Below are 11,178 nucleotides of genomic sequence, written 5' to 3' on the forward strand. Positions count from 1 at the left end.
GTTGGACACAATACCCTGAAATGATCATCGTCTAGGTAAACAAAATTGTACTATTATTATTAGAATTGGGAAGTGAAATTCTGATTCACTTCCTGATGGGTAGCACCAGACTCATGATCTCCTTTGACAGCGTCGTTCCAGTTGGAAGCTCGATCTAAAAAGAGGCATTTTGGGGTTTTTCAGCTTACAAGGGAACACCAATATCTTTGAAACCCAAATTTTGATGAAAATTCAGAATATGTCAAAAATAGCCGATCTAGACACTTCTGAAAATTTCAGAATATGCTCGCCAGTTTTAACCGAATCATAGCACTTTTAGAACCAAAAATTGAGTTCAGTGCAAAATATCGACTTCAAAACGTTTTTAAACATGAAATATGTTGTGTTATATTAAAAAATTTTACGAAATTTCAAATTTCAGGTTTTTCTATAACAGTTTTTTCAAATTTCCAAGTTTTACATTACTTGGATTTACTCGAAAATAAATTAAAAACTTTCCAAGTAATGAAAAATTCGAAAATTTGAAAAAAAAATTATTTTTCGAGAGAATGAGTAAAACGCACAACATTTCATGTTCTGGAACGTCCTAGAAATTGAGAAAGTTGTCTTCAAAAACGATTCTCTCACCGAAAACGTGATTTTTGTTACTGAAACTGATATAAGTTGGCTGAAACTAGCTAGCGAATCCTAAATTTTTCAGATGTGTCCAGTTAGGCCATTCTTAATCTATTCTGAACTTTTCATGAAAATCTGGGTTATAATGTCTAGACATACCTTTTTGTTGTATAAGTCTCCGAAGAACTCGGTCAGCTTGTTTCGTAGTTTGTCATATGCCTGAAAGGTTTCATGAAATCATTTCACCTCAAAAAGAAAAAAAACAGAAATACCCAGAAAAAAGTAGTCTGAAGTGTGTTTTGCTGCACTTCACTATAGCAAGACGACAGCATATCGTTCACAATTATTCTTCCATTATTGGTGAGAGGAGAATATATTCCAGTTCTGACATTTTTGATGATACTCTCAATCTTCTGCTGATGGAATTTCCCGCGATACATCACAACAACACAGTCGCCAACGCGTAGATCTTCAGCGAATATAGCCTCGGCGTCGTGTGGAAGGATTTTGATGTATTTTTGGTAGGAATCTGGGAAAAATTGGTTGAAGTCACAAAACAAAAATAGAATTTTTCTATTTTTCATTCATGTATAAATTTTTAAAAAGAATTTTGAAGTAGACACACTTTTAACTCAACTGCCTCTCCCACCCACTAAATTTGGACCCAAACCCACTTCCACATTTGTTCCGGTACATGAAGTGACGTGCGGTCATCCGAAGAGTTTTTCCGTATTCTGTCATAATAGTCAGGAATTCTTGGACACGTTCAGGTTCTCGATGGATCCATAGGGTGATTGGTGTGAAATAGGTCTGAAAAAGAATAATAAGAGAAATTAGGAGCGCACAAAATCGTTGATTTTATGACAATTAATTTCAGTTGATATTTTATCAGTTGAAATTTTTTTTGTTATCTTTTGAGCCGAGATAATTGAGCTCATAGTCGAGAAAGACAAACCTCGTCTAATCCAGCTGTCAACACATAGTCGCCAATATCAATTTGGTCCATACGCTTCTTCCCGGAAGGTGTAGTAACCCAAGTATCCAATGAAAAGCATGCACCACCAGCGGCAGCGGCAAGTGCAGAAAAAGCGTCGTTACTGTTAGCAGCAGCAGCGGCGGCTGCTGCTTGTTGAGCCGCATTGGCGGCCGCCGCGGCTGCAGCTTGTTGAGCAGCAGCAGAAGCAGCTGCTTGGGCTTGGGCAGCAGCAGCAGCCTGAGCGTGGGCGGCAGCGGCAGCTGCGGACTGTAGGAATCAGAGATCAGATACCCAAAATAGCGTTTTCTTCCACTTACCGCATCACCGGCACCAGCTCCATTTCCATTTCCTGCTCCGGCTCCATTACCATTACCAGCACCACCGCCATTACCATTACCGGCCGCCGCGCCATTTCCGTTGCCTCCGGCGGCACCGTTTCCGTTTCCAGCTGCTCCACCATTACCACCACCTCCATTACCACCTCCTCCATTACCACCTCCGCCGTTGCCACCACCTCCAGACGACGCGTCCGCACTTGCAGCACCACCAGATCCTCCAGATCCGCCGCCGCCGCCGCCTCCATTGCCTCCGGCACCACCACCTCCTCCGCCACCACTGGATCCAGTTGGACCACCGAGTGTTGGATCACCAGGCTGAAAAGTTAAAAAATTTTTGAGATTATGAAACAGTCAATAAGAAATACATAGACGTGTTTTTCAGCTGATATTCAGTCGTTTTGGGTATATAATTTGGAGGTTACAGCGATTCGGGGGTACAAGAGGGGGTGATTAAGGGGTACAAAATTCACAATTCGGGGAAAAATGGGAATCTTTCAAATATTTTGTACTCCCGAATCAAAGATTATGTACCCCAAAATTGTTTTCTACCCCAATGACACCGAAATTTTTGTACCCTACGAAGTATTTGTCGTCATTTAAAGACGGTTTTGAAAGTTCAGAGCTTGGATGTCAAACTTCCAATCTTTTTGAAAAAAACTGGAAGGGTGTGAAACAGACCTATATTGAGAACTTTGCATGTACGGAACTTTTTGAAAATTCCTAGTTTTCCATATAATTGCCAATTTCTGAAAGACACATATTCCGAAAGAAAACGGAAATAGAAAAACGGGCCGAAAATATGTGTTTTTCAGAAATCAGCAAATATCTGAAAAACTATAATTTTTCAAAAAATTAGGTGAATGTAAAGTTTCCAATCCAGGCAAAACATTTTCAAATTGCTCAGAAACTTGACAGTCTAGTATTTGTTTTTTTTGCCAACAAAAATGAAATCAACTGAAAAGTGTATTTCTGTATATCTTATTGAGGTCTACTGTAGGTTCAGGGCACTTACAATATCCAGAAAATCGCTCGGTGGTGGTGGTTTGGAGCTTGACTGATATGTCAGAGCGGTGTACCCATCATTGTCAATTTTACAAGTTCTCCCATTGAACTTATTGGTACCCCATGAGAAATCAGCTTCTGCTACAATAGACTCAAAGGTGGTTCCAAAACGTTTTTGCACTGCACGAGTCATCAATTTCGCGAGGTTCCTCGTGTTGTGTTTATCAAAGTCTGGTGCCTGTTTGGCTTGATCAATCACTTTGTTCGCTTCGAACTGAAGGCCTCCGTCGCAGCAAGCCATACCCGACAACCCACTAAGACCTGCGGGACAATTGAACGGTTTTGCACTTCCAATGTCATTGTAGACGTTTTGATGGATGGGGTACTGAAAGAAATATTGGATGATGAGAGATAAGGAATCATTTTCGAAAGCGCTACTCACCGGCGAAGCGCCGATTTGTCTTTTCGACCGATGAAAACTGTTAGCCAAGAACGGATTGAACTGCGATGCCTGCCCCGGGTAGTGATAAGGAAGAGGCGCTTGATTGAACGATGGTTGAAGATGATACATTGGTTGCTGGTTGAAAAATTGCTGTTGTTGATTGTAAACTGGTTGTTGTTGTTGCTGATGATACATAGGTTGTTGGGTATACTGTATTGGTTGGAACACTTGAGTTGGTATTGGTCGTGGAGTGGTCCAGTATGGAGCTGGCGTATTTTGGAATGGGACTTGATTTGTGGACCGATCAACAGAAGGGAATACAAGTTGAGCTTCCGGCTCGGTTTCGATTTTTGTGAGTGCCATCTCATCGTAATCATCCAAATCATGATTTGGGGTGGTGTAAGCTAGCATGTAATATTTGTCTACTCTATATTTACAGATATAACTGTTATTATTGTAGGTGGCATAGGCAAAGTCATCCAAAGAAACTATAACTTCTGCGGAGTGTTGAAGCACTTCCTCGACATTCCATTGAACTGCTTTCGAAATATTTCGGATATCATACGCATCGAAATTTGATGTGGCTACATGATTGTCGTATCCGGTTTTCATGGCGTTGAATAGAATCAAACTGCAACATTTTGAACCTGAAAATACAAATTTCAAAGAGAGAACAAATTGTTTGTTACCTGTCCTTGCTTCTGTACAATGTGAGCCTACAGGATATCCTGCTCGCTCTCCAGATCGTTCTAATTGAAGTGGGATGTGCCACGGAGCCTCGTTTTCAAACATTGTCTCATTCGAGCCTAATGGTTCTTTGTTGGAAGTGGCTGCTAACTCCATTTCATCTTCTTTCTCATCAATATCATACTGTTTTGGGGTGGAGTAGGCCAAGATATAAAATCCTTTGTTTTCAAACTTGCAAAATGTGTCACCGCCGTTATATGAGGAAACCACAAAGTCGGAACGCGAAACGATGACTTCGTAAGACTTTTTGAAACGCTGTTGTACTTTTTGTTGGAGCTCCTGAAATATTAAAATTTTCAAAAATTTTAAATTCACAGTACCGGGTAATAGGACATACAAAAACGAATTTTCAGTTGATTTTCAGCCATTTTGATCATTTTCAATAGACTGGGGCTTGGATGTCTGCTTTTCGATCACTTCAAAATTTTTGAAAAATGTGAAACAGATCTAGATTGAAAATTTTGGATTCACAGAATTTTTTGAAAATTTTCCGTTTTTCAGATATTAGTCAATTTGTGAGTGACACTTTTTCTTGGGAAATAATTCTGGGTACAACGGGGTAAAAGTGATCACCGCCAAATTGGCAATTTATCTTTAAATGAGTCAAAAATTCATTGAGGTCGAAAAACTCAACTCTGCGGTACGAAAAATGAAATTCTTCGGAGAATTTTTTTGAAAATGCAATTTACTCAGGCAAATTTAGTGATTGGAAGGATTGGAAATCACTAATTGTATATTACTAAATCAGTTGCCGGCAAATAACTAAAAAATAGAGAATAACGAAAAATCTGTAGATGCCTTTTCTGAGCGGTCGGAAACTTGACAGCCGAACTCTCGACTTCTGACAATGGTCAAAATAGCCGCAAATCCACCAAATTAACCGGTACTGTATAAATTCTTTACCGATGCAATAATCCCCTCTTTTCCTTTTCCAAAGTCCGGAGACGTGGCCATATGTCGCATCGCATCTCTCATCGTTGAAGCTAGTCGTCCGTCGCAACATTTATTTCCTAAACAAGAAACAGATACAGAATCAGGTGTTCATTTTGTAGTTTGAAATGACGAAATCATAATGAAGATTTCTATGATTCACCACAGTCTATCGGAAGGTGATAAAAATTGTCGCAGACAAGGATCACACCTGCCGACTTCCTGGATATGGAAAAAAATCTTATAAAAAACCAACCGTCTTTCTGTTCTTTATCACAATGCGTATTCTCAGGAAGTCGATCTTTTTCGCGCAAATTAGCGAAATTACGCGGGATTGGAGAGGGATTTGGAAGTTCGATCTCGGTGATATTGAGTCCGTCGGTGGCGTTGACCATGGAGTTCATTATCGAGATCTCAGTAACCGATTCCATTAGTTCATTCATTGACTGTATAGCTTCCTCTTCAGCTTTCATGATTTTCTTGGAAATCTCCTCGTCTGAATACAACAAATATCAGGAACACTGGCGGATGATAAAACTTGATAACATCAGACAAAAACTAGACTCTATGTACCTGGATCTGGCCAAGCGAATTTGTTGGGGTACTGAAGGATACTGTCAATTGGTGGTTGAATGGAAAGATCTTCACCAGCTGTTGAATCTTCTCGGATGTCGGGGAAGTCACCGCGAAGATTTGGTGGTTTCGTACTTCCGAGAGGATCGGCGGAGTCAATTGAGGAGAGGTAATCTTCGGTTCTCATGTTGAAAGGGTCATACTAGAAAAAAATGAGGGTATTCAAGAAGCGGTTAATTTTGGAAATGAAGACCCTATTTGGCTCTTTCACAGTATTTCCTTTGATATAAACACACCTAAACTGTAAACTTTGAGCGGAGCTATCTCGATTTCTGTAAAAGATATCAAAAACATGTTAACTGATAAACTATTTATCATAATATCAGCAATGTTTTATCAGGTGACATATTTTTTTATATCTCTCATAAGAAACGAGATAATTGAGCTCAAAGTTTACTGTTTCGGTAGGTTCTCAAATTTTCTCAGAATATCTAAGTAGCCGGGAAAGCCCGGATTCAAGAGTTTTCTGACTTTTATAATTTTCAATTTATCAAAGTTCACTATAAGTAAGGTCTCCAATAAAACGCCTTGCACAATGTTTCCATTTTGAACTCAATTATCTCAATTTCTGTGATAGGTATCAAAATTGTGTCAACTGATAAATAATTCATCATATTATCACCGATACATTATCAGTTGGCAAATTTTGTGATATCTCTGTTTGGAACCGAGATAATCGAGCTCAAAATTGACGATTTGGGTGGGCTTCTATCAGAGAAAATCTAAATTTTGAACTTGGTTTGATCGAATCTACCAAAAATCTGTTTTATTCAGAAAAATTATTGTTCCAATTCTTTTATCTTATCCACCTAGCCTCCATAAACTGAAATGGATATACTGTTGACAAAAATCCGGGTTCCCCGCAGATAATTGGGATCCGCTGTCAACATATACATCACATATCGTTCAAATTTGATTCCTTGTTCTTATGATCACATTTTATCACCAAAACAAAAACGTGTAGCTAATTATCAAGAACAGGAACGGTAAGGAGTTTTTTGAAGGGGAGGAAGCAAAACATTTGAAACATTGATGAAAAATAAAATCACTTACTTGAATTGGAGTTTCGTAAACCAGGTAATAGTGATTGTTGTCGTGCACCCGACAGGAATGAGTTCCATGGTAGTGAGTTGAGATCGCGAAGTTGGATTTCGAAATTATTGACTCGAAACTTATATGATAATGAAGTTGGGCTCTTCTTTGGATGAACTGAAAAAAAATTGAAATTATTCCTAAATGTCCCAGTTAAAAACCTTTGCCAAGTTTCCAAGTTTCGCATTCCTGCCAGCATCATTAATGGTTTTCCGGATGAGATCTCCCAATTCCTCATCGCAACATTCTACCGTAATACTCTGATACGGATGTATCCAAGCTAAAAAAACGATGGCTTTTCTCTTTCACTTCCCGATACTGATGTTTTAAAAAGGTCAATCACCCAGTCTTCCCCCGATTATCATTATCCCTAATGATTCTCGCGGAAGAAGCAAAAACCAAAAAAGAAAAAAACACAGTGCGCCGGACTTCTGATCTTATCTCGTTCTTCATACAATGATCTAAGTGATTGATGGGACTGGAATAAGGTTAATGCTTATTATGACAATGAAGTCATAACATAACATAACATTTACCACCAAAAATCTAGTATTTGAGGCGCATCTGAACGTGTTGTGTTCCATGGTGGGGACATTAATTTCATTTTATTGCGGTTCGCCTTCATGTTGTCACTAGTCTCGTAGTGGATATTTTTCTTACAACAAGAATCATCCGAAGCGTCACGCAAATCAATGATTAGGAATTGTTAAGAGGCAGAGTAAAGGAAATAAAGTGAAACATCCATTAGCTAAGGATCTGATGCTCAAAGTTATGAGAAATTGAACATTTGTAGTGATATTAATTTTTGTAGCTGTGAGAAATTTATAAATATTCAAAAAATGATACTGAAATACTTAGAATGTAGAATACCTAAGAACAAAAACCGAAGTTATAATTTTGAAAATATTTAAAACATTTGAAAATTATTTTTGAAAACCGTTGAAATAATTGAAATAAATAAATTGGACCTACATTGAGTTTGATTCCATATACACGGTGATTGATGTTTGGTATCTGTCGAGGTACCAAAAGTTTTATATTTCAGCTCCTCCTCTGCATCCACAAAAAGAGGCGAACCCCAAAAATAGCATAATAGAAATATAGGCAAGTTCATGTGGATTTTCTTGATCGATAAAGACGAAAAATTAGCAAATGACGGTGTTCATGTGAAGTGAATGCGACCAGAGAGTTGGTGGAGCGGAAAGAGAGAAAGGTGAATCGGGGGCGCCCACGGCTTCAATTCACTCTCTATGTCAATCTTTATCCTTTTCTTGTCTATTTTCTTAATTCTCTTTCTCTCTCTCTCCGACCATCCTTGGAGAGTGCGCAGGCGGGGCTTGACAAGAAGTGCCCGGAGAGAGGGATCAGGATCTAAGTTGATAAAATAGGAAAAGAAGCAGAAGAAGAAATGAGGAAGAACAAGCAAACAGAATGTTTTTCTTATCATTCGAATCATTTTTATTTTTTTGTGTGTTAGTGTGTGTTAATCAAAAAAAGAATACAAAAAGAAAAATGTTAATTCTCGTCGTTCGGATTCAGAAGTGCGATCGCAAAAAACGCCGAAACACCAGTTGCGAGAACCGCGATCACGAAACCAATTAGATCCAGGAAGGGCGAGTATCCGATCTTCAAATCAAATCAATCAGACTACAAACTACAGAATTCTTTTTTTACCGAAACATCTCCATAGAAATAGTTTTCCAACTCTTCATGGTAACTCGCCACAAAGATCACAAATGCAACCGCCCCGAATAATCCAGTAAGAAATGTAGAACCACATAAGATCACATAAATGTATTTTTGATATCTGGAGTCACCACGGAGGATGAATATTCTGAAAAATCCAATTTGTCGGAATTTATGTCTCAAAAACTCACATAGCTCCTATCACACAGAAGAGAAACGTGAGAATTGAGCACGCAAAGTTAAGGTACATGAAAATACACGTGGCAACCAACCATCCAAACGGGGTGTCCTGGAAAAAAAAATAATGGAACAAGTTTTCATAAGATAGAGATAATATATATTCGGTTAGTCTTCAAGACTCCATTTTCTCATCTTTAGAACATTAGAAATAGTTTACACTCATTTCTCTGATAAATAATTGATTACCTAGGCAAGCTAGAAAACTGATACGTACAGTAAAAAAGATTCACTACAGTAATCACTCTAATAGAAGGTGACCATATAATTGCAATTTGAGCTCAATTACCTCATTTTCTACGAGAGATATCCAAATTGTGTCAACTAATAAAATATTGGCGATATTATGACAAACATTTTATCAGTTGACAAATTTTGACTTTCTTTCGTAGAATTTGAGATAATCAAACTTGACAGTGTGGGGCTACTTCATTAGAGGTTTCACGGTTGTTTTGACTTATCCAGTGGAATAAGTCAACTTTGAAGTACTGAGTAAATAATCCAAAATTTTCAAATTTGACTGACAATTTCACCTTCAGAATTTTTTTTAAATACAAAATTTCAATTTCAGTTCTGCTTTGGACACCATCATGAAGGACAAATCCAATAAAGCAATGTTCTCGTTTTCAATGAAACAACTCTTATTTAATGCTACCGTGATTCCTCTAAGTGTAGGAGCCCACTCAAACCGTCAATTTTAAGCGTACTTATCGCAATTCCTGTACAAAATATCAAAATTTTGACCACTGATAAAATAAAATGTTTGATATCTCTCACAGAAATCGAGATAGTTTAGCTTCTAGTTGACTGTTTAGGTGAGCGAGGGAATGGTGTAATTCTACCATTTCAGTCGTATTTCACTGCATATTTCATTAGAATGGAATTTGGCAAAAACGTTGTAAACGACAAAAACGAGGCTCTGTTTTTGTTTAGTGTACTCTGAAGTTTTCAAAGATATCATAAAATTCTAAGCAACTTTTTCAGAACTGCGAAGTTCACTTTACGCGCTTCAATGATAGCTTTTTTCCAGACCGTGCCCATCCCAAAAACTTTTCTGACAGCGATCTGTCAGAACAATCCATCATGAATATGTCTTGATGGATATGCTTTGATCGGCTAGGACATAATTTTTGACTAGAGATTAGGATCATAGTGATGATCCAATAATTATCAATATGAACGGGTTTTTCACCTGATTCATCAAACTTCAGAAAACAAACAAATCGAAACAAGATAGATGGGTATTGGTCTAGGAAATCCGTATACTAGACCCTATACACCATTTTTGATGAGATAATTTGGAAGAAAATTGATTTGAGATTGATTAATTATGACTGGTGGGCATTTTTAAATTTCTGGCGGTCTTTACAAGATTTTTTTGCGAACTTACAGGGTCAAATGGAACCAAGCCAAGTAGAATTTCATCATCGTCAATCAAAGGATACAACGGATTGAATGGGCGGATGGTAGCCCAACCTGAAACCCCCCAATAAAACCCTTTAAACAAAAACTAGTGACTTACCATAGGTGAACAAACTAATCCCACTGAAAATAATACTCAAAAACACTAGAGCAGTCACACAGGCGTATGGAAGAAGCATACTGTGAAGAGGTTAAAATGAGAATGACACCCTTTTGCCAACTTGCCATAAAACGTGTGGGAGAATTCAAATATAACAAGAAAAGTCAACACGACAACGACTGTCCTCCGTGTTTTTTCAGTGCACATGCCGACGTACTCGATTTTGGTCGTAAAAATTCGGCAACATTTATTTTTAGGCAACTGTTGAGTCAGATTCCGGGAAAAGGGCTCTAATAGCTTTTATATTGGGAAACATTTGTCTGTTGATATTGAACACCGTCTAGACTGATTGAGTGGGAGGGAGATATGTTAATATATCGTTAGAATTTGATTTCCAAAAAAACCTTTTTCAATTTCAAGACCTACATGTGAAGCAAATTTCTTTCAATTTTCAATATTACTTAGAATGTAAGGTATTTTTCTATTCATAGTTTCACAATGCAACTTTTAGGTGAGAATCATTTCATTTTCCTGAGAATTAGACGTTTTCGTAAAATCGTTAGAAAGATTATTTCTAGATGCCAAAAAAATAACACAAAAGACAAAAAGTCAGAGGGTTTGCGACATAACCACTTACCGTTAATGCTCTACCCAAAACCCTCTGCGCTTAATTATCAATTTTTAGTTGGATACTTCGAAAATATGCCATCTAATAGAATAATGTTATCAAGAAAATTCCCGTTTGCTGCAAATTGATATCTTATACAGAAATGAAGATACCGTGTTTCCTCTAATTGGAGCCCACAAAGGCCGCCAACTTTGAATACCATTTTCTCGATTACTGTGAGAGATATCAACAATATTCCAACAGATAAATTGTTTATCATAATATCATCAACAATTTATCAATTGACAACTTTCTGATCACTTTCACAACAACCGAAGTAATTGAGTACAA

General features: G+C 37.8%; 1 protein-coding gene across 1 annotated transcript; it reads right to left on the minus strand.

The window, feature by feature from the left end:
• Positions 1-85: 85 nt before the first annotated feature.
• Positions 86-10,299, minus strand: Cbr-grd-1 (the record flags this gene model as incomplete). The annotated part of the gene is made up of 17 exons (XM_002643982.1): positions 86-154; positions 775-834; positions 888-1,144; positions 1,290-1,425; positions 1,571-1,858; positions 1,909-2,244; positions 2,942-3,316; positions 3,374-4,020; positions 4,063-4,399; positions 5,024-5,130; positions 5,307-5,546; positions 5,624-5,825; positions 6,737-6,892; positions 8,450-8,609; positions 8,653-8,750; positions 10,089-10,174; positions 10,221-10,299. 17 exons carry the CDS (start codon positions 10,297-10,299, stop codon positions 86-88), a joined length of 3,633 nt encoding a protein of 1,210 aa, XP_002644028.1.
• Positions 10,300-11,178: the final 879 nt, after the last annotated feature.

This window comes from Caenorhabditis briggsae (assembly GCF_000004555.2).
Source record: "Caenorhabditis briggsae complete genome, chrX, whole genome shotgun sequence".
Lineage (NCBI taxonomy): Eukaryota > Metazoa > Nematoda > Chromadorea > Rhabditida > Rhabditidae > Caenorhabditis > Caenorhabditis briggsae.